The sequence below is a fragment of the Ammospiza caudacuta genome, chromosome 2 (genome assembly GCF_027887145.1).
Source record: "Ammospiza caudacuta isolate bAmmCau1 chromosome 2, bAmmCau1.pri, whole genome shotgun sequence".
NCBI classification, from domain to species: domain Eukaryota; kingdom Metazoa; phylum Chordata; class Aves; order Passeriformes; family Passerellidae; genus Ammospiza; species Ammospiza caudacuta.
In genome coordinates, this window is record NC_080594.1 from 121,722,321 (window position 1) to 121,745,126 (window position 22,806).

General features: G+C 53.6%; 1 protein-coding gene across 1 annotated transcript; it reads right to left on the reverse strand.

Moving 5' to 3' along the window:
• Nucleotides 1–20,759: 20,759 nt before the first annotated feature.
• LOC131572453 (olfactory receptor 52B2-like) lies at nt 20,760–21,740 on the reverse strand. The gene has a single exon (XM_058825633.1). The coding sequence runs from the start codon at nt 21,735–21,737 to the stop codon at nt 20,760–20,762; it is 978 nt and encodes a 325-aa protein (XP_058681616.1). The 5' UTR covers nt 21,738–21,740.
• Between the last annotated feature and the right edge of the window lie 1,066 nt (nt 21,741–22,806).

Below are 22,806 nucleotides of genomic sequence, written 5' to 3' on the forward strand. Positions count from 1 at the left end.
ATGAAACCCCAAACGGTGCTGGGATGGATCTAATGGGGAATCAAACCCCAAACTGTGCTGGGATGGATGCAGCTCTGGGGAATGAAACCCCAAACGGTGCTGGGATGGATCTAATGGGGAATCAAACCCCAAACGGTGCTGGGATGGATGCAGCTCTGGGGAATCAAAACCCAGACTGTGCTGGGATGGATCTAATGGGGAATCAAACCCCAAACTGTGCTGGGATGGATGCAGCTCCTCGGGAATCAAACCCCAAACGGTGCTGGGATGGATGCAGCTCTGGGGAATGAAACCCCAAACGGTGCTGGGATGGATCTAATGGGGAATGAAACCCCAAACTGTGCTGGGATGGATGCAGCTCTGGGGAATCAAACCCCAAACTGTGCTGGGATGGATGCAGCTCCTCGGGAATCAAACCCCAAACGGTGCTGGGATGGATGCAGCTCCTCGGGAATCAAACCCCAAACGGTGCTGGGATGGATGCAGCTCTGGGGAATCAAACCCCAAACGGTGCTGGGATGGATGCAGCTCTGGGGAATTACAGAATTAGGGGGTCCTTAAGGCTGGGAATGATTTCTGCAGGTTTTGAGTCCAACTCTCGACCCAGCTCTGCCACCACAGTCACCACTGTGTGTCCCCAGGTGCCACATCCATGTGGCTTTTAGTCACTTCCAGGCAGCTGTGCCAGGGCTGGACAATCCTTTCCATGAAGGAATCCCAGCCTTGCAGCTGATCACAGCACACACACCTCAGCTGGCCACAGCACATTAATGGGGTCTAAATGCCCTGAAACACCCAGAACAGTGACAGGGACAGGGACAGTGACAGTGACAGTGACAGTGACAGCCAGAGCTGACAGTGACAGGGACAGGGACAGGGACAGTGACAGTGACAGTGACAGTGACAGCCAGAGCTGACAGTGACAGGGACAGGGACAGGGACAGGGACAGTGACAGTGACAGTGACAGTGACAGCCAGAGGTGACAGTGACAGTGACAGCCAGAGCTGACAGTGACAGGGACAGGGACAGCGACAGTGACAGTGACAGTGACAGCCAGAGGTGACAGTGACAGGGACAGGGACAGCGACAGGGACAGCAACAGTGACGGTGATAGTGGCAGTGACAGTGACAATGACAGTAACAGTGACAGCCAGAGGTGACAGTGACAGTGACAGTGACAGGGGCAGGGACAGGGACAGGGACAGGGACAATGACAGTGACAGTGACAGCCAGAGGTGACAGTGACAGTGACAGTGACAGTGACAGTGACAGCCAGAGGTGACAGTGACAGTGACAGTGACAGGGACAGGGACAGGGACAGTGACAGTAACAGTGACAGCCAGAGCTGACAGGGACAGTGACAGTGACAGTGACAGTGACAGTGACAGCCAGAGGTGACAGTGACAGTGACAGTGACAGGGACAGGGACAGGGACAGTGACAGTGGCAGCCAGAGCTGACAGGGACAGTGACAGTGACAGTGACAGCCAGAGGTGACAGGGACAGGGACAGCCAGGGCTCACAGGCACAGCTCAGCCCGCAGCTCGCAGCACTGGGCGCATCCCCGGCTGCAGCCGCACAGAGCAGAGCCAGCCCCCAGCAGCCCCGGGCACTGCTTTCACTGCCTGCCCGTGCCTCACGCACTCAGCCTGGGCCTCCCTCCCACAGCCCAGCTCGGCACCAGCCCTGCAGGCCTGGGCCATTCCAGAACAACAGGGCAGAGACCACAGAGATCCCATCTGGGGCATTCCAGAACAGCAGGGCAGAGAACACAGAGATCCCATATGGGCCTTTTTCAAAACACCAGGGCAGAGACTGTGGAGATCCCATCTGGGACATTTTCAGAACAGCGGGACAGAGACCACACAGGTACCATCTGGGACATTTCCAAGGCAGAAACCACAGACATCCCATCTGGGGCATTTCCAGAACAGCAGGGCAGAGACCATGGAGGTCCCATCTGGGACATTTCCAGGGCACTGCCAGGAGGTCCCATCTGGGACATTTCCAAAACTCCAAAGAGGAAACCATGGAGATCCCATTTCCGACATTTCCAAAACTCCAGGGCAGAGACCGCACAGGCCCCATCTGGGACATTTCCAGGGCAGTTCCAGGAGACCCCATGTGGGACATTCCCAAAACACCAAAGAGACCATGGAGACCCCATGTGGGACATTTCCAGGGCAGTGCCAGGAGGTTTTGTCACTCAGGGGCACTGGCAGAGCCTGATGCCACTCCTGGGAGGTTTCGCTGATGGCACTCAAGGGCAAAGCATGGAAAGAGTGTTTAGTCCCTGCTCTCTGCTGTAATTAGTGTGTCAATTCATGAGGGGTTTGTTCCTGGGCTCAGGAGAGTTGCAGGATATCAGATCTGCAGGGGATCGCTGTGATCTGTTCTGACACCCTGTGCTGCATTTCCAAGGGAATTTCATGACCCATTTACCCCCCAAACTCTGCAATGGGCTTCGGGCAAGGCACAAGAACTTCTGTGCTCAGCTTCAGGCTCACAAAACACAAAGGATTTGCCATCTGTCTTTTCTTATTTTCAGATTTGCAGAGCAGCAGTGCCTCATTCATCCCATTTCTGTGTAACTGTGCGATGTTAGGCCTGGGGCAGGTGCTGGGGAGCCATCACAGCCACCCCACAAGATGGGGACAAGGTTGGGATCAATTCAGCTTTTTCTTCTAACTCTCACATTGTCTGAACTAAGTCAGGCCTCTCCCTGGACCTTCTTTCTCTCTGCTGGTATCTTAGGTGAAATTTGCATTCTTCTTGTTTCATATTCTTCTTTCATTTTTATTATATTTTCAATTTTTTTCAATTTTATCTCAAGACCTTATTCACTCCTTATCTATCAGATGAACAGTTATAAGTTCTTTGGATCAGAACATTCACATTTACTGTGAAAAAAACACCCCAAACATTCTCAGTGCAGTCATTCTGAGTCATCTACCTGCCCAAGACAAAATCTGGATCAGAGGAACTGGGAAAGTCAAACTCACTGCTGGATGGGCACATGGGCTTTAATCATGGCTCTAAAATAGCTGTACTTTGAAAAAAGACCAACATTGCTGAGGGGAGCTTCTAAATATTGAGGCAGCTGATAAATTGACAAATTCCTTGGAGTTTTTGCCTAAATTTGTCTCTCCTTCATGAATACTTCATCCCTGGGACACCAGTGAAAATGGTAAAATAATCAGTGGAGTGTTTGTTATCCACTGCTGTGGACTTGGGCGATTTATGAAATAAAATATGACAGTTATAATAAAATGTAGAGGTGTGTGTGCATCTGCTCTGTGCTTTGGGGGCAGCGCAGGGATTTTCTGAGCAGGCTGTGGGGCAGGTCCCAGTCAGGATTGCCACCCCACAGGGAAGGCAGGTCACTGCCAGAGGGGCTGGGGCCTCCCTTGCGGCATCCCCAGCCAGAGCAGGATGAGGGCTTGATTTCCTCAGTGCTGGCCCCTCCATCCAGCCCTGGCCACGCTGAGGGCACTGCTGGGTTTGCATTGGTGGCCGCAGCAGCGCTGGTGGCACTGGATGGCTGCAGCCCTGGGGACACCTGGGCACCCTCCAGGCCATGCCCAGCTCTCTGGGGAGGCTGCTTGGCACGGACAGAGCAGCAGCTGAATTTCAAGGGTTTGTTGGTGGGCAAGGTGCTGCTCACTGGATTGCCCACAGCCCCAGGAAATCCCTCCTTTCCTCTTCCCGGGAGGAATAACGCCCATCACAGGGCACACGTGCCCAGGACAAACCCAGAGCAGAACATCAGCCGGGTCTGACACACACACAGACACACAGACACACACACAGAGACACACACACAAACAATCACACCCAGATTCATTGCGCTGGATGGCAGGGATCACAGCTCAGTGTAAATCAAACCCAGTGGAGGGTTTACAGAATCAGAGTGGTTGGGGTTGGAGGGGCTGTACACATCCCCTCTGACCCAGCGCTGCTCAAACACTGGAAACCAAAGCAACCCTCGGGTTCGTTCCTTTCCTCAGAGCTCTGCAGAATCGGTGATTCCTGGCAGAAAGAAATGCCCTGTTTTGCAGGGAAGTGGTGGAAGGCTGTCAGTGTGCAGGGTTTCAGCGTTGCAGCACCAGTCTCCCTCTCCCTGGCAGCTTCTCTGGCTGTGCTGGAGCCTTAGCACACGAATCCTTCAAGGTCGAGAGCCAATTGAAACTTGACAGGTTTTGGACCTGAGATAGCTGGGTTTGTTTGTAAATCTGGAATATGTAGCAAGACCAGGAACCCCTCTCTGCTGTCTTGCTTTGCACTCCAGCACCTTTCTCATTTTAAGGCACCGTTTTGGTCACAGTGGTCCCCACATGGACGCGACTGCCCCAGCAATTCCCCTGCCTTTAACCCTTTTATTTTGGGGTGAAATGAGGCACATCATGAGCAGTGATCCCTGCACTGAGCAGAGGGGTGAACCTGCTGAGGTCTCAGGCTGCAGCTGAGGCTCTAGAAAATGAGAAAAAAAGAAAACTAAAAAAAGAAAATTAATCAATTTAGCTCCTAAAATGAGGCTTGATACACCTTAGGCAAATCACTGAACTCATTTTTGCTGCTCAGAATGAGAGTAGATACCACTCAAAATGGGAATAAATACTGCCTCTGTCCCTGTGCCTTCCCAAACCGGCAGGTCTGGGCCCTCTGCTGGGTGTCCTGGTGGGTGAATTCTGACTGGAACACTGAGCTGCTGCCATTGAAAGGGTGATAAATTGATAACGCATTAAACACCCGTGTCTGCAGGGAAAACAAGGGGCTGCACCGGGGCTGCCCCTGGCTCTGGCCCTGGCTGAGGGCCCTGAGGGCAGGCTCAGCCCCTGGGCCCTCACAAGCCTGGCCATGCTTCCACCCCTGGCTTCCTCACAGAATAACAGTGCCATGGGTAACCTCCAAGCAGCCAGAAATGGAGCCAAGCTGCTGAGAGAAAATCCTTGTGTTCCACCTCAGAATGGCATTAGATTTTTTTTTTTTTTTTTTTTTTTTTTTTTTTTTTTTTTTTTTTTTTTTTTTTTGCTATTTTTAGAGAGCAACGTGCTCTGTCACATGGCTCAGTGCACCAGAGCTCAGCCCTGCTCTGGGGGACGTGGCTCTGCTGACTCCAGCTGCTGCTCCAAACTGATGCCCAGGAGAATTTCAAGCTCCAGGAAAGCAGCTGCTCTGCAGCAGGAGCATTTTCAGGATTTGATAACAACAATTCCCTTCAATGCCATTCTGTGATTCCTCTGAGAACGATTTTTCACTGGCATGTTTACTCAAAGTAAGGTCAAGTGATGCAGTTAAGGAATAAGGACACCCCATGAGTGCTGAAGAGCAGCACTTGGTTTTATTTCTATACTACACCTTTCAGAGAGCTTTCAACACTATGAATTTTAATGAAGAACAGCTCTCTAGGATGAATTTCATTACACATGTGCCATTCAGAAGAACACACTCATTGCATGTCTTTCCACCTGAGTGCAGATTTATTGTCACACCACGGTGGAATTCCACGGGAACTTCCAGCTGAATATGAGGGAAATCCTTTGGCTGCCTGGGTGATGGAGCAGCTGCCCAGGAGGCTGTGGGGTCTCCTCCTCTGGAGATGGCCAAGCCCCCCTGGCTGTGACCCTGTGTACCCTGCTCTGGGTGAACCTGAGCTGAGCTGACCCCTGCAGGTCCCTTCCCACCTCAGCTCCTCTGTGAGTCTGGGATCAGCAAAGGTGACGTGCCTGGGCAGGGTCTCATTCCTGTCATCTCTCTCCTTCCATAGCCAATCTGCCATCCTGATTTTTGCCTTTTTCTTGCATTTTGCACAAACCTGGGGACAGGGATGTGAGGGTGTCTGATGTTCTATATATTATAATATATATATGAAATATATAAAATATATATTATAATATATTATATTTTAAAATGCAATATATTATAATATATTTTAATATCATATATATAATATATTTTATTATATATATTATATTAAAACTATACTAAAATAATAGAAGAAAGGATTTCGTCAGAAGGCTAGCTAAGAATAGAAAAAGAAAGAATGATAACAAAGGCTTGTGACTGACCGAGACAGTCCGGGCAGCCGGACTGTTATAGGCCATTAATCAGAAACAACCACATGAGACCAACCCCAGATGCACCTGTTGCATTCCACAGCAGCAGATAACCATTGTTTACATTTTGTTCCTCTCAGGCCTCTCAGCTTCTCAGGAGGAAAAGTCCTAAGGAAAGGATTTTTTATAAATGTGTCTGAGACAGAGGACCACAACCAATGGGATATAAGTGGGGAGGGTCGGGGGGAAGGACTGACCAGGGAAGAGACCCCCAGGGATAACACTTGCAGGGGAAAAGGGGGAAGACCATGAGGTGGTAGGATACAAGTCATGTGAACAGTGCAAATTACCAAAACACCCAGTGCAAACAGCTGAATAACTGTTTGGTGCAATACAACAGGCACAGGCCGGGCTGATGTGCTCCCGGTGGGTGTGCACGGTGATGGTGTGCCTGCAGAACTGCCCACAGAACTGCCCAGAGAACCACCACAGACCTGCCCACAGACCTGCCCAGAGAACTGCCCACAGACCTGCCCACAGACCTGCCCACAGAACCACCACAGAACTGCCCACAGACCTGCCCAGAGAACTGCCCACAGAACCACCACAGACCTGCCCACAGAACTGCCCACAGAACCACCACAGAACTGCCCACAGAACCACCACAGACCTGCCCACAGAACTGCCCAGAGAACTGCCCACAGAACCACCACAGAACCACCACAGAACTGCCTGCAGAACCACCACAGACCTGCCCACAGAACTGCCCACAGACCTGCCCACAGAACTGCCCAGAGAACTGCCCACAGAACCACCACAGAACCACCACAGAACTGCCTGCAGAACCATCACAGACCTGCCCACAGAACCACCACAGACCTGCCCACAGAACCACCACAGAACTGCCCACAGAACTGCCCACAGACCTGCCCACAGAACTGCCCACAGAACCACCACAGAACCACCACAGAACCACCACAGAACTGCCTGCAGAACCACCACAGAACCACCACAGAACTGCCTGCAGAACCACCACAGAACTGCCCACAGAACCACCACAGACCTGCCCACAGACCTGCCCACAGAACCACCACAGACCTGCCCGCAGAACCACCACAGAACTGCCTGCAGAACTGCCTGCAGAACCACCACAGCAGGACAATGTGGGAACCCAGGACATTCCTCTGGCTGCCCTGGAGGGCTCCAGCCCCTGCCCAGGGGGCTCAGAGACCCTGGCACAGAGCCCAAGACCCCTGTGCCCTTGATTGAGCCCTTGGAACAAACAATTACCAATCTTATATGAAGGATTACAAGCCATGACAGTTTAAGTAGAATGTTAGTGAATTTATCACAGGGTGAAAAATAGATATTTTGGGGTTTTAGGAATGGGGGTTCAGAGAGCTGGTGGAGGGATCTGGGCGTGTCCAGCCTTTCTCCTTCTCCTTCTTGTTCTCCATTTTTTGCAGTCACGTTGGCACTTTGGGATTGGTTTAGAGTAGAAGCTCACTGTGTAACATGGGTGATGGGTATTGGGAATTAAGTGTAAATATGTTATATGTAGTTTGTAGTACAAAAGGACAACATCGCCCCAGGGGTGGTCAGAGTGCCTGTGGCTGCCCTGCTGAGCAGATCTCAGCTGGGCAGAAGGAAAATTTCATAGATAAGAATTAATAAACAACCTCAAGACCAAAAAGTGAAGAGTCCAGACTCGTTCTTCAGTTGCACGGGCTGAAACGGAGACACCCTGCACATCTTGGGCTGCAACTATCAACAGCAACCCAAGAATGCAGAAGCCCCTCAGGAGAGCTGCCAGCCCCATCCTGGCCACGGCAGATGGCCATGAAGCTGATGGCCATGAAGCTGATGGCCATGAAGATGATGGCCATGAAGATGATGGTCATGAAGATGATGGTCATGAAGCAGATGGCCACAAAGTGGTAGAAGGCCACGGCCAGCAGGATCTTGGGCTCTGCCAGGCTGGTGAAGTGCGGGAGAACATCGGGGTCAGGCAGGTGCTGGGGGAAATCTCCCTGGCTCGGAACCAGAGCAGAGCCAGCAGTTTAAACCTGCTGGTTTTAACTTATCCTTGGATATGGAACCAGTCCTGGGCACTGCCGTGGTGGAGAGTGTGAGGTCGGTGTGAAAAATGTCAATCACTTGATTTTAAAATGTTAAAGATTTTAATGATAATAAAATGGTTATAAAAATATCAATATAATTAGAGTAATAATAATTTGGACAGTTTGGATTAGGAAAATATGAGACAATAAAAACAATGAGTTATGGATGCCCGGGTACCTTTTCTGGGCAAAATAAGCCCAAAAAAGGACCCACATTAACAGAGGATTAACCCTTAAAAACAATAACCTGTTGCATATTCATACACCTCATCCATGATGCATAAATTCCATTCAGACACAGGATTCTGGCTGGGCAGTGTCAGCTCCTTCCTCTGAATCCTGACGGCATCTCCAGGGCTGAGTGAGGCAGGAAGAAGTTCATTTCTTCTGATGATGGAGCAATAAATTCTTTTTCTCTGAAAGATTCAGGTGTCCTGTGGCTGCTCTCTGGTGTGAGTACCTCATTCCTCTCTTTAAAAACCCAGGATGGAGCCTGAGACAGGGGTACAAACCCAGCCTGGAGCCCCAAACAGGGGCACAAACCCATGATGGAGCCCCAAACAGGGGCACAAACCCAAATTGGAGCCCCAAACAGGGGCACAAACCCAGCCTGGAGCCCCAAACAGGGGCACAAACCCAGCCTGGAGCCCCACACAGGGGCACAACCCCAGGATGGAGCCCCACACAGGAGCACAAACCCAGATTGGAGCCCCAAACAGGGGTACAAACCCAGCCTGGAGCCCCACACAGGGGCACAAACCCAGATTGGAGCCCCAAACAGGGGCACAAACCCAGATTGGAGCCCCAGGCAGAGGTACAAACCCAGAATGGAGCCCAAAACAGGGGCACAAACCCAAATTACAGCCCCAAACAGGGGTACAAAGCCAGGCTGCAAACCTCATGTCCTCACACCCTGCTTGTCAGAGCCAGGGTCCTGATCTCCTCCCCACTTGATTCTAACACAACACTCACACATTCTTCTCCCAAGGGCTTCCACTCCAAGCAGAGTGGCTGCAGACAGAGCCAGCTCCTGATGCATGAATACTGGGATATTTCTGTGCTCTCCGAGTCCAGAGCAGGAGGAAGAGGTCAGGCAAGGAGAGAGAAATGCTCAAGGGTTTGCAGGGGGGAGCAAGATGTTCTCAGGCACCCAGAGTGGGGAGTTCTGGGGCCCCTGGGCTCAGATAGGATAGAGAACAAAATTAACTCCAGGTTTGGGGTTGGCTGCCCGTGTTCCTTATCTCCAAACCCCCTTTCCCTCCCGTTTTAGCTCTGAGACCCAGTTCAATTTGCTTCGCAGCATTTTTCAGAGGAAATCTAGCAGAACTAAAATTTAACCAGGCAGTTGGAAAGACCTTTGTGTCATGGGAAGGAAACCTGTGGGAGACGGAATCCTCCCTCCGGCCAGAGGAAGGGAGGTGCTGCTGCCCTGGAGAGCCCTGATGAGCCCCAGGGGCTCAATCAGACCCAGCCACACAAATTGAGATGGGATCTGACTGTTTTCAGCAACTCGGGTGTAAAATCTCAAAGCTCAAAGCATAAGGGATTATCCATAAGGCAGGAGGAAGTGGGGTAATTGCTGAAAAACTGTCATGTTGTTGCACACCAAAATATTGACTCCGTGTATGAAAACCACCTGTATCTTCAACAGCAGATTGGATTCCCTGCTCACACTCAGTTTCATGTCTAAGACACCCTGAACCAAGAAAGTGTCCAGGGAAACACAGTATGACAGTGGATCAGCTTTGAAAATCAAATTAATAAAAATCATACCTGATTCAATAATAATAATAATAATAATAATAATAAGAAGAAGAAGAAGAAGAAGAAGAAGAAAAGAAGAAGAAGAAATAAGAAGAAAGAAGAAGAAAGAAGAAGAAGAAGAAGAGCTATTATATAACAAAACCTACTATTCTCTAATAATAGCAACAAATTTTGTAATTTTTTAAAAAGCAGTTCAGTATAAATGCTGCATCAAACAAAAACAGATGTGAGGTGTTAAGAGAATAGATATTACCAGTGCTGGGAGCTGGCAGCTGCGCTGCCATGCCAACAGCTCAGCCTCTGTGACAAAATGAAAATACTGAACTGCAAATAAACAGGGATCCAGTGGGAATCTCAGAGCACCCAGGAGCTCTGCACCAAAGGAGTCCCTCAGCTTTAGACCCCTTCTCCCAAACCTATCAGAGCCCGTTCTCCACGATGTTCTGGGTCCTTTCCCATGACCCATCCTCATTATAAAACTCTGCAATTACACTTTTCTATGTGACTCTAAGGGTGCAGGGCTCTGCCTCTCCCCTAAAACCTTTCCCTTTTACATTAAATAAAACAGGAGCTCCATGTGCCCCGGGAAGGGCTGAGCGCTCTGGGGTCGCTGTGGGAGGGTTCGGCACCGACAGGGGCTGGAGCCCCCTGAGCCCGGCCTTGGGGAGAGCTCAGGGACGGGGGTCCCCACAGAACCCGGCGGTTCCCGCTGTTATAAACGATCAGTCAAAAGCCAAATCATCAAAAATGCGAAAATATTTATTTATCTTTTTCTGCCACCAAAATGTGTTCCCCAAAACCACCACAGCCAAGGAGACAGCGTCGAGCCCAGGATCGGTGCTGGGTGAACCTGGATCCGACCTCTATCGCATCGGACCTTCCACTGTTCATGTTTCATACAGTTTATTGTGCCCGAGGCCAAGGAGCCCAAGCTTCTTTTGTAACTCTGCGTGTTCACAGTTGGTTCTTTCGCTGTGCAGAGCTGGACAATCACCGTTCCCTGGTTGACAGCGTTGATCGAATCCCAGAGGCCGTCAGGAAGATACTCACATGTATCCTTCTGATGGCTTCTGCTATCTTGACCGATGCTATCAACAGGGCCATGATCCCTTTTAGGCATCCTCCAATCTCCCGGGACAGCAGTGAGCGTCTGTTCATGAGTTAACTGAGTACTGTTCTCCTGTGGCCTCCAGGAGCCTCGGAATTCAAGTAGATGTCTGTCTTGTGGTCAGAGACTCATTTGGATTTCACAACTTGATAAAACACATTCTCTCCATAGCATGAATTATTTCATAGCATATATTGCACTGTGGATCCCGGGGGCTCCCGCAGATCCCACACACCGCTCTGACGCGGGATGCGTTCTGCGAGCTGCAGCACCCTCTGTAAATAGCAACCCCTGCTCTGAATAATTATTGTTATGCAGATCACTCTTGGTGATTAATTGGGCGAAGGGAATTTGGAAAAGAGTTTCCCCGTGGGAATGCGGGAGGAGGTCGGAGGGCTCGGCTGCTCCGGGGATGGGAGCAGGGTTCGGGCTCGGGATCCCTCGTGGGGCTGAGCAGGATGGCACCCGTGCCCATTTGGGACGGTGGAACAGTTCAGGCTCAGAGTGGCATCCATGCCCATTTGGGGTGATGAAACACCCTTTAGGGCTCCTCCCAACCCCAGCCCACCCTGTGATGCAATCCTGCCCATGCCCAGACCCCGTGCCCGGGTCAGGGGTGCCCACCACCAATAGATAAGTATCGGACAATGCTAAACAACTATCAATACAACCATCTAATAATAAACATCTAACAACAGATAAATATCTAAATAGTAAATAAACATCTAATACTGGATGAATTTCTAGTAACAGTAAATATCTAACAGTAAATGTCTAATCAGAGCCTGTTTTCCTCTTCTCCCCAGCTCAATTTGCCTCCCTCCATCCCCACACCGTTTCAAAATGTAAGCATTGACTGAAGAAACAGAAAATCCATGCTTTGTTCCCACTGCAGCTGGTAATTTACAGTGTCCAGAGAGAGCTGGCATTGCAGGCAGGTGTTCCAGCTCCTGCTTTGCTCTGGTGTCAGAGAGCTCTGCAGATGCTGGTGACAACACAGAGATGTCCCTGACCCAAACAGGGCTTTGCTCTCCTTGCCTCACCAGACACAGGGGAGGGCTGGGGGCAGGAGGGAATTTAACCCCACAAATGCTGAAATAGGTCTGAGGCAAAGCTGCCCACCTCCCATCCCAGCCCAGGGCCAAGGCAACACCCAGGGCTCCCCTGAAGGCACCTGGTGCCTCCCATCCCCTCAGCAGATGCTCCAGGAGCCTGTCCTGTCCTGGGACCAAAGTCTCACTTTTCCCAAGGAAGGACTGCAGGGATCTCCCAGCTGTGTCCCCTGCAACCCTGCAAGGGCTTTGCTCTGAGAGGGGCTGGGAGCAGCCAGGCTGGCACAGGGGACATGTCCCAGGGCACAGGGCACTGCTGGCACTGCTGGGCAGGAGCAGGAGCAGGATCTGTCCTGGGGGCGGCACAGCCCCAGCCCTGCTGGTGCCACCCACACACACACCTGTCACACCTGGGGGAGTGTTGGGGAGACAGGTGAGGGACAGGACGCTGGCCCTGTGCTGCCACCGTGACACCCCCCGGCTGCAGGGACAGACACACTGACACCCTGTGACCCCGGGACAGACAGACACCCTGCGACCCAGGGACAGACAGACACCCTGCGACCCTCCCTGGCTGAGGGACACAGAGAGAGCCTCCCTGGCTGCAGGGACAGACACACTGACACCCTGTGACCCCGGGACAGACAGACACCCTGTGACCCTCCCTGGCTGAGGGACACAGAGAGAGCCTCCCTGGCTGCAGGGACACACTGACACCCTGTGACCCAGGGACAGACAGACAGACACCCTGTGACCCAGGGACAGACACACTGACACCCTGCGACCCAGGGACAGACAGACACCCTGTGACCCAGGGACAGACAGACACCCTGTGACCCAGGGACAGACACACTGACACCCTGTGACCCAGGGACAGACAGACACCCTGTGACTCCGGGACAGACAGACACCCTGTGACCCAGGGACAGACAGACACCCTGCGACCCAGGGACAGACAGACACCCGGCGACCCTCCCTGGCTGAGGGACACAGAGACCTGTGACCTGTGACCATCCTGGGCCACCCAGGTGCCCCCACCAAGGCCTTCCTTCCCCCAGACCCCTGAGCTGCCCAGCCTGGGGCCAGGCCCCTCCTGCTCTCCCCTCCATTAAATTAGTAAATTAGTAAACGAGTGTCTCTGCATCAGCCAGAAACCTCATTAGCAACGATTTTAGGCTTGTGTTTGCACAACTGATCCCAATCACAGGACATCAGAGCCAGCATCAGGCCAGTCCCTGCAGGCCCTCTCCAGGAGCACACAGAAATGAGACCTGCATTGGAGAGAGCGCACAGAAAATGAGACCTGTACTGGAGAGAGGATCTGCACTTTGCAAAGCCCACCAGCAGCTGCTTTGCCTATCATTTATTCATTTGTTTGAGCCCTGTGTCACAATGTGTGAATATAAACACACTCAGGGCACACCAAGCCCCGGGGTCAGTTTTTCAGGCTGGGGTAACTTTATCACCCATTGGATGCAGCAGAAGATGAAATCCCACGTCTCCACGGAAGCTGGATGCCCAAACGAGCCCTGATTGCCGTTAATTACATTCCTGCCCTTTTACACTCTATTGATCAAGTCTCAGATTCACTTTAGCATTATTTTATTTGAATCTAAAGGCAAAGGAAGCTGTTTCAGATTTCTCTGATAATCCCATTTCTCTGTTCAATTTAAGCACATGAACTTACGGTTTTCCTGACTTAAGTCAGAAACTTGTTTCTTTTTTTTCTTATTTTTTTCCCTTTCCCATAGCTAGGCTGAGCCAGAGGTACCTGAGGAAGGTTTGCTTGGCATCTGCACCAGGCACACAGTGGAAGAGAAGAGCGTGGGCAGAAAGCAGAGGACACCAAGGGTTTGGGAGAGCAGGGTGCAGGGCTGGGGCTGCCCTCCCTCCCTCTCTCTCAGGTTTTTGGTTGATAATTGCAGCCCCAGATGTGCAGGGTGTCTCTGTTTCAGCTCACGCAGCTGAAGAACGAGTCTGGACTCTTCACTGTTCGGTCCTGAGGTTGTTTATTAATTCTTATCTATGAAATTTTCTCTCTGCCCAGCCGAGATCTGCTCAGCAGGGCAGCCACAGGCACTCTGTGTTGTCCTTTTACACTACAAACTACGTATAACATATTTACACTTAATTCCCAATACCTATCACCCATGTTAGACAGTGCACCTCTACTCTAACCCAATCCCAAAGTGCCAACATCACTGCAGGAAATGGAGAACAAGAAGGAGAAAGGCTGGACACACCCAGATTCATCCATCTTGTCCCCATAACCCCCATACCAAAAATCCTAAAACCTACATTTTCACCCTGTGATCATTTTGTTATTACACCGTTCAAACCTGTGTGACTTTCAGGTCCTCATACCAAGTTGGTAACTTGCTCCAGGGGTCACAATCAAATCCCCAGGTGTTTTGGGAAACATGCCAGGGTCTGTGAGCCCCCCGGCGGGGTCCTGGCAGCTCAGGACAGACAGAGGGATGCACTGAGCTCCGACACCTCCCTGCAGTGAGAGCAGGACCCAGCTCCCAGCACAGGCCAGCATGGGGAGCCTCTGCAGCCCAGGTGTCCCCCAGGTGAGCGCAGCACAGGGATCCTGCCTGGCTGGTGTCCCCAAGAGCGCAGCACACCATTGCTCACCTGCAGGAGCTGGGCAATCACAGAATCACCGAATTACACACGGTTTGGGCTGGGGGGACCTTCAACCCCATCGCATTGCGCCGCTGCCATGGGCTGGCAGGGACCTGTGAGCCCTGCCCCAGCCTGGAAGTGCTTTAGGACCTGTTTGAACTGTTTGAACTCTCTGGGAACCACAGTGGAGAGCAAACTGGGAGCTCTGAGCTGGAGGTGGGCTGATTTCACCCCTGCTGGAATCCCCTCAGGTGGTTTTGTGCCCCTTTCTGGTTGTTTGGACCCCCAGAGCCCTGCAGAGACCCTCGGCTGGAAATGCTGTCAGCAGCTCCCGAGTGCCTGCACCCTCCAGGGAGCTGCCAGGACCTCTGGCACCAGCAGGAGCCTCCACCCATGGGACCAAACCCCCACCCAACACTGCCCCAAGGCTGAGTCACCATCCCATTGCAGCAAGGAGGGGCTGCTGTTCACCCTCTGCCTTCTGTGGGGCGGGATTCTGTTGCAGTGAGGTAAAAAACCATAAAGAAAGGCTTCATGAAACCCAGCCTGCTCTCCTGGGGTCGGTGTCTGGCCTTGTGTAAGCCAGGCCTGTGCAGGTTCCCGTGCGAAAGCAGCCCTGGTGCGGGCAGAGCAGCTCGTTAGCACGGCAATCCGCTCCCGGGTGAAAAGCAGCCAGCACTTGTACCGACGTTAGATGGGAAAATGGAAACTGCCTCTCGCAAACTGCTGTGCCTGCAGGCACTCACGGGGTTTGAGACCCATCAATACAGAATAACAACTTGGTATCAGCCAATAAAGGTAATTGGCAAGGAAGCTCCTGAACAATTGGGGTCACACAGGAGGTCTCAAAAAATGGTAAAAATACGAGTTATGTGAATCAAGAAAATGCTTTTTTTGGCAAAAATTATATTAAACTGAGCTACATGAATAAAGAAGAGGATTTTTCCACCATGAAGAAAATGGAGTCCATGTGATGTATTCAAATAGGACTTTATTAAACTAACATTGCACAGAGTGATGGAATCATCCTGGTTCTGCCCCTGCCACTGGAGCAGGCTGCTCTAAACCCCATCCAGCCTGGCCTGGAACACTCCCAGGGATCCAGGGGCATCCTGGCCCAGGAGCTCCCAGTGCGCTCTCACCCATCCCAGGTGAGCTCCTCACCCATCCCAGGTGAGCTCTCACCCATCCCAATGGGCTCTCACCCATCCCAGGTGAGCTCCTCACCCATCCAGGTGGGCTCTCACCCATCCCAGGTGAGCTCCTCACCCATCCCAATGGGCTCTCACCCATCCAGGTGGGCTCTCACCCATCCAGGTGGGCTCTCACCCATCCCAGGTGAGCTCTCACCCATCCAGGTGGGCTCTCACCCATCCCAGGTGGGCTCTCACCCATCCCAGGTGAGCTCTCAGCCATCCCAGGTGAGCTCTCAGCCATCCCAGGTGAGCTCTCACCCATCCCAGGTGAGCTCCTCACCCATCCCAGGTGGGCTCTCACCCATCCCAGTGCGCTCTCACCCATCCCAGGTGAGCTCCTCACCCATCCCAGTGCGCTCTCACCCATCCCAGTGGGCTCTCACCCATCCCAGGTGAGCTCCTCACCCATCCCAATGGGCTCTCACCCATCCAGGTGGGCTCTCACCCATCCCAGGTGAGCTCTCACCCATCCAGGTGGGCTCACACCCATCCAGGTGGGCTCTCACCCATCCAGGTGGGCTCTCACCCATCCCAGGTGAGCTCTCAGCCATCCCAGGTGAGCTCTCACCCATCCAGATGGGCTCTCACCCATCCCAGGTGAGCTCTCACCCATCCAGGTGGGCTCTCACCCATCCAGGTGGGCTCTCACCCATCCCAGGTGAGCTCTCAGCCATCCCAGGTGAGCTCTCACCCATCCAGATGGGCTCTCACCCATCCCAGGTGAGCTCTCACCCATCCAGGTGGACTCTCACCCATCCAGATGGGCTCTCACCCATCCCAGGTGAGCTCTCACCCATCCCAATGGGCTCTCACCCATCCAGGTGGGCTCTCACCCATCCCAGGTGAGCTCTCAGCCATCCCAGGTGGGCTCTCACCCATCCCAGGTGAGCTCCTCACCCATCCCAGTGCGCTCTCACCCATCCCAGTGGGCTCTCACCCATCCCAGGTGAGCTCCTCACCCATCCCAATGGGCTCTCACCCATCCAGGTGGGCTCTCACCCATCCCAGGTGAGCTCTCACCCATCCAGGTGGGCTCACACCCATCCAGGTGGGCTCTCACCCATCCAGGTGGGCTCTCACCCATCCCAGGTGAGCTCTCAGCCATCCCAGGTGAGCTCTCACCCATCCAGATGGGCTCTCACCCATCCCAGGTGAGCTCTCACCCATCCAGGTGGGCTCTCACCCATCCAGGTGGGCTCTCACCCATCCCAGGTGAGCTCTCAGCCATCCCAGGTGAGCTCTCACCCATCCAGGTGGGCTCTCACCCATCCCAGGTGAGCTCTCACCCATCCAGGTGGGCTCTCACCCATCCAGGTGGGCTCTCACCCATCCCAGGTGAGCTCTCACCCATCCAGGTGGGCTCTCACCCATCCCAGGTGGGCTCTCACCCATCCCAGGTGAGCTCTCACCCATCCCAATGGGCTCTCACCCATCCCAGGTGAGCTCCTCACCCATCCCAGGTGAGCTCCTCACCCATCCCAGTGCGCTCTCACCCATCCCAATGGGCTCTCACCCATCCCAATGGGCTCTCACCCATCCCAATGGGCTCTCACCCATCCAGGTGGGCTCTCACCCATCCCAGGTGAGCTCCTCACCCATCCCAGGTGAGCTCTCAGCCATCCCAGGTGGGCTCTCAGCCATCCCAGGTGAGCTCCTCACCCATCCCAATGGGCTCTCACCCATCCCAATGGGCTCTCACCCATCCCAATGGGCTCTCACCCATCCAGGTGGGCTCTCACCCATCCCAGGTGAGCTCCTCACCCATCCCAGGTGAGCTCCTCACCCATCCCAGTGGGCTCTCACCCATCCCAGTGGGCTCTCACCCATCCCGGTGGGCTCTCACCCATCCCGGTGGGCTCTCACCCATCCCAGGTGAGCTCTCACCCATCCAGGTGGGCTCTCACCCATCCCAGGTGAGCTCCTCACCCATCCCAGGTGAGCTCCTCACCCATCCCAGTGCGCTCTCACCCATCCCAGTGGGCTCTCACCCATCCCAGTGGGCTCTCACCCATCCCGGTGGGCTCTCACCCATCCCGGTGGGCTCTCACACATCCCACCCCAGGCCTGTCCCCAGCCCGGGGCTCCATCCCCGCTCCAGGTGCAGGCTCAGCTCCTTCTCCAGCACACAAACATCCACTGAGGGCACATGAGCTTTCCCACTGACTTCCACTTATTGCCCAAAGATTCCTGACATTCTATTTACTTCTTCCATGTGGGAAAAGCACCCGTAGAAATGACAGAATAATGGAATGCTATGAAATGATGGAATAATGGAATGGTGGAATGGTTCTGGTGGGGATGGACCCTAAAGCTCATCTCATTCTAACTCCGTGCCACAGGCAGGGAGCCTTCCTCCCTCCCTTCCTCCCTCCCTCCCTCCCTCCCAGGCAAAGATCCCTGCAATCCAAGCACGCTCACAAAAGCCATGAACTGAGCTAAAAACACAATGGGTGTCTCCAGATTTGGAAAAAAAAATTGAAGGAGCCGTGGTTTCCCAGCCGGTGTGAGTTATTAAGCTGACATTTTAACCACCTTGGAATATAAATCTCCCTGCTTGGCTGGCTAATGCCCCATTAGGCACGGGCCCCTGGCCAGGAATGGCCCAGCTGGTGATTCATTGACCTGGGGACATTTCCTGGGCAGTTTGTCCTGGCCCGGCCCCACCTCCAGCCAAGGAGCAGAGCAGGGGCTCACAATCAAATCTGCGTCCTCCAAACTCAGCTCTGCCTCCTCCAAACTCAGCTCTGCCTCCTCCAAACTCAGCTCTGCCTCCTCCCTGGTGTAACTCCATCCTGGGAAACCCCAGGGACAGACAGATCCATGGAGCCATGGGGGCACGGGGCAGTTTGGGCTGGAAAGGACCCTAAATCCATCTCATCCCATCTCTGCCATGGCAGGGACAGCTCCCCCTGTGCCAGGCTGCTCCAGCCCCATTTATTGACAAATCCAGGGGGCAGCTGGATTTGTGTGCTGCCCACAGCAACACGCTCTCCTGACAGATTTCCCTTCTCACGGCCCCATCTCCTATCAAAAATCACACGGCAGCTCTGTGCAAACGCTCTTTTTTTTCCCCTTTTTCTAAGAAAGCCAAGGCAAACACGAACATTCTGGGGACATTAAAAGCCCAGTGACAGCAGCAGCTTTTGTACCAGCTCCGTTATCTCTGCTGCTAGACAAACAGCCCTTAATGAACAGACTTTCATTTCCCCTGTTCCTGTCACAGGGTGCCACCTTTGATCAAATCAGAGGGAAATAAAACAAAGAGAGGAAAAAACGCGTTGCGAAAGTGAAAAACTTTTGGGGGGTTTGCTCTGAAACCATGAACCCAGCCAGGTGTGCAGCAGTGCCTTCCTCACCTGGGCAGGTCCCAAAGGGCTCTGCAGCCCAGCCAGGTGTGCAGCAGAGCCCTCCTCACCTGGGCAGGTGTGACAGGGCTCCACAGCCCAGCCAGGTGTGCCAGCTGTGCCTTCCCTGACTGGATGGGGCAGAGCTGTGCTGCCAAGACAGAAAGCATCCCTGTCACCCTGATTTTTAAAGTTTTTCTAAGCCTTCTCAGGTTCATATTTTTGTAACAAACTTTCTCACACACTTTATGTAAATAACTTATGGTTTTATATTCTTTTATGGAAGAAGAGAAATTTAACAGACTTGTTTGTCCAGTGTCATTGGAGAGGTGGCACCATCACCCTCCAATCCACTGTCACTTTCAGAAATCCATAAATGTTAAGAGTCAAAAATTAAAAGTTCTCTTTTTACCATCAAAAACTGCATGTCCGTGTCGTGTTATTTTGTGTCCTGTAGCGACACATCTCTGTGGGATGTGGTGGGTGTAGGAAACCTCTGTCCCTTTACACACACTCTGAAGGCCTGGATTGCATTTGGGAGTCATTAAGGGAAATGTTTCCCTCAAACACGGGCAATAAAGCCTTTCCCAAGCTCTCAGGGCACTTCAGCAGGGAGCACCTTCAGCAGCAGCAGCAATGTCAGCAGCGAGGGCAGGAGGACGAAGCCCCTCTGTGCCATGGTGGGCACTGTGGGGCCCGTCCAGCTGTGCTTGGTGTGCCATGCTCCATCTGGCGACCAGCACGGTGTCCGTGGTGCGTCTCTGTGGTTGGAAAGGTGAAGGAACAGGCAGGAATGAGGCTGTAGGGCAGCAAACACACCCAGCTGCAGCAGGTGACAGCGAGTCAGCAGGCCTGAGTGCCTGGATGCTTCCCAGCTGAGCCTGCCCAGGCTGTGCCAGTGAGGGAAACCCAGGGGAGGCAGCTCCAGCAGAAACCAGCAGCAGCGGAGGCGCTGACGGGCCAAGCCCACATTTCCAGAAACCCCAACACCTCCAGCTTCCCTGGAAGCCCTTGGGCAAGGCTGGCTCCTCCAGGCCCGGCCGTGCTGCTGCCTTGGTGCTGCTCTCCATGCCAGAACCATCTCTCACCCCAGAGCCATGGCACGCCCCAGAGCCATGGCACGCCCCAGAGCCATCCCACACCCATCCCTGCTGCCATATCCAGCTCAAGAGTTCTATTGTCGTTATTGTCATTACATTGCCAGGGTTCCATATTGCCAGAGTTTTGTACCTCCTTGGTGTTCCTTGTAGGCACCTCCTCTAGCTCTGACTCTTCCTTGTCCTCACAGCAGCCAACTGACTCCAGCTCCCCTCAATCAACCAATCCACTCTTTTATGACACTCTTCTTATTTGCTACAGGTGTGGCCTGTTAACATCGGGCCTGCTCCTAACCCTCAGTGATTGGCTCAGCTGCAGCCCTTTGGGGGGTAAGATTACATCCTATACTGCCTGTATTTGCTCATGTTCCGTCCCCCTGCGGGTCCCTGCAGGTCAGCAGCCGTGCCCCCAGGCGGGGCAGGCGCAGCCCGTCCCCGCGGGGCACAGCAGGCGGGCCACGCGCTCGCGGATCTGCCGCGTCCTCACGCCGTAGACGATGGGGTTGAGCATGGGCGGCACCACCACGTAGAGGTTGGCCAGCAGGATGTGCACCTGCCCGGGCACGTGGCGGCCGAAGCGGTGCGTCAGGAAGGAGAAGAAGGCGGGCACGTAGAACATGAGGATGACGCAGAGGTGGGAGCCGCAGGTGCCGAGGGCTTTGCGGCGCGCCTCGCGGGTGGGCAGGCGGAACACGGCGCGGAGGATGAGCGCGTAGGAGGCGGCGATGAGCACCACGTCCAGGCCCGAGGAGAGCAGCGCCGTGGTGAGCCCGTACCAGACGTTGGCGCGGATGTCGGCGCAGGCCAGGCGCGCGACGCCCATGTGCTCGCAGTAGGTGTGGGGCATGACGTTGTGCCCGCAGTAGGGCAGGCGCTTCAGCAGGAAGATGGGCGGGCACATGATGCACAGCCCGCGGGCCACGGCGGCCGCCGCCACCTTGGCGATGGCCGAGGGCGTCAGCAGGGCCCCGTAGCGCAGCGGGGCGCACACGGCCACGTAGCGGTCGAAGGCCATGGCCAGCAGCACCGAGGACTCCACGATGAAGCTGAAGTGCGTGAAGAACATCTGCGCCATGCAGGCATCGAAGGAGATCTCCCTGGCGCCGAACCAGAAGATGGCCAGCATCTTGGGCACGGTGGCGGTGGACAGCAGCAGGTCCGAGAGGGCCAGCATGGCCAGGAACAGGTACATGGGCTCGTGCAGGCTGCGGTCCGTGGCGATGAGGAAGAGGAGCAGCAGGTTGCTGAGCACGGCGGTGAGGTACATCAGGCAGAAGGGCACGGAGATCCAGATGTGGGACTCCTCCATGCCCGGGATGCCCGTCAGCACGAAGGTGATGGGGTCGAAGCTGCTCTCGTTGAGCTCGTACATGGCGCTCCCAGGCTCAGCCCCGGCCTGACCCGGCTCTCTGCAGGAAGGAGAAGGGACAAACCACCCTGTGAGCCTGGCCTTGCCCGTGGCACCTGAGAGATGCTGCAAATGAGGAAGGATAAACCACCCTGTGAGCCTGGCCTTGCCCGTGGCACCTGAGAGATGCTGCAAATGAGGAAGGATAAACCACCCTGTGAGCCTGGCCTTGCCCGTGGCACCTGAGAGATGCTGCAAATGAGGAAGGACAAACCACCCTGTGAGCCTGGCCTTGCCCGTGGCACCTGAGAGGTGCTGCAAAGCAGGACACAGGTGACAAGGCTCCTGCCTTCTGCCCCAAGGGCCGCCCTCCCTCGCTGTGCTCTCTACAAAGGACCCTGCTTGTCTTGCCATGTAACCATGATATTTTCTGAAAAATCCTTTCCTTAGGATCTTTCCTCCTGAGAAGCTGGGAGGCCTCAGGAACAAAATGCAAACAATGATTATCTGCTGCTGTGGAATGCAACAGGTGCATCTGTGATTGGTCTCATGTGGTTGTTTCTGATTAATGGCCAATCACAGTCAGCTGGCTTGGACTCTCTGTCCCAGCCACAAGCCTTTGTTATTCATTCTTTCCTTTTCTATTCTTGGCTGGCCCTTTCTTCTACTCTTTTAGTATAGTTTTAATGTAATATATAAAATAAAATAATAAATCAGCCTTCTGAAACACGGAGTCAGACCCTCGTCTCTTCCCTCATCCTCGGACCCCTGTGAATGCTGTCACACTGCCAGCCCTGCCAGGTGTGGCTGGAAGGAAAACATCTCTGCTCTGCCACTGCTAAACAGGCCAGGCCTTTTCCCAGCTCTGCTTTATCCACTGCCACAAAACCCTTGTGAAAGTCATAGAAACAGCCATAAAGTCAGCCTTCCCAGCCAGCGGCTCCATCTGTGAGCACACACAGAGCTGTGCCTGTGGTGGCACTCCAGGCTCCTCCAGGGAGGTGGAATGACGCATTCCTCACCCTGCTCACACCAAAGTTCCCTGTAAAACCCCAAACACAGGAATAAATCCTTCCCCAGTGCCGATGCTGGG

Bases quoted from the DNA above. Each gene is read 5' to 3' on its own strand.
- LOC131572453 (XM_058825633.1), bottom strand. From the start codon at position 21,737: ATGTACGAGCTCAACGAGAGCAGCTTCGACCCCATCACCTTCGTGCTG.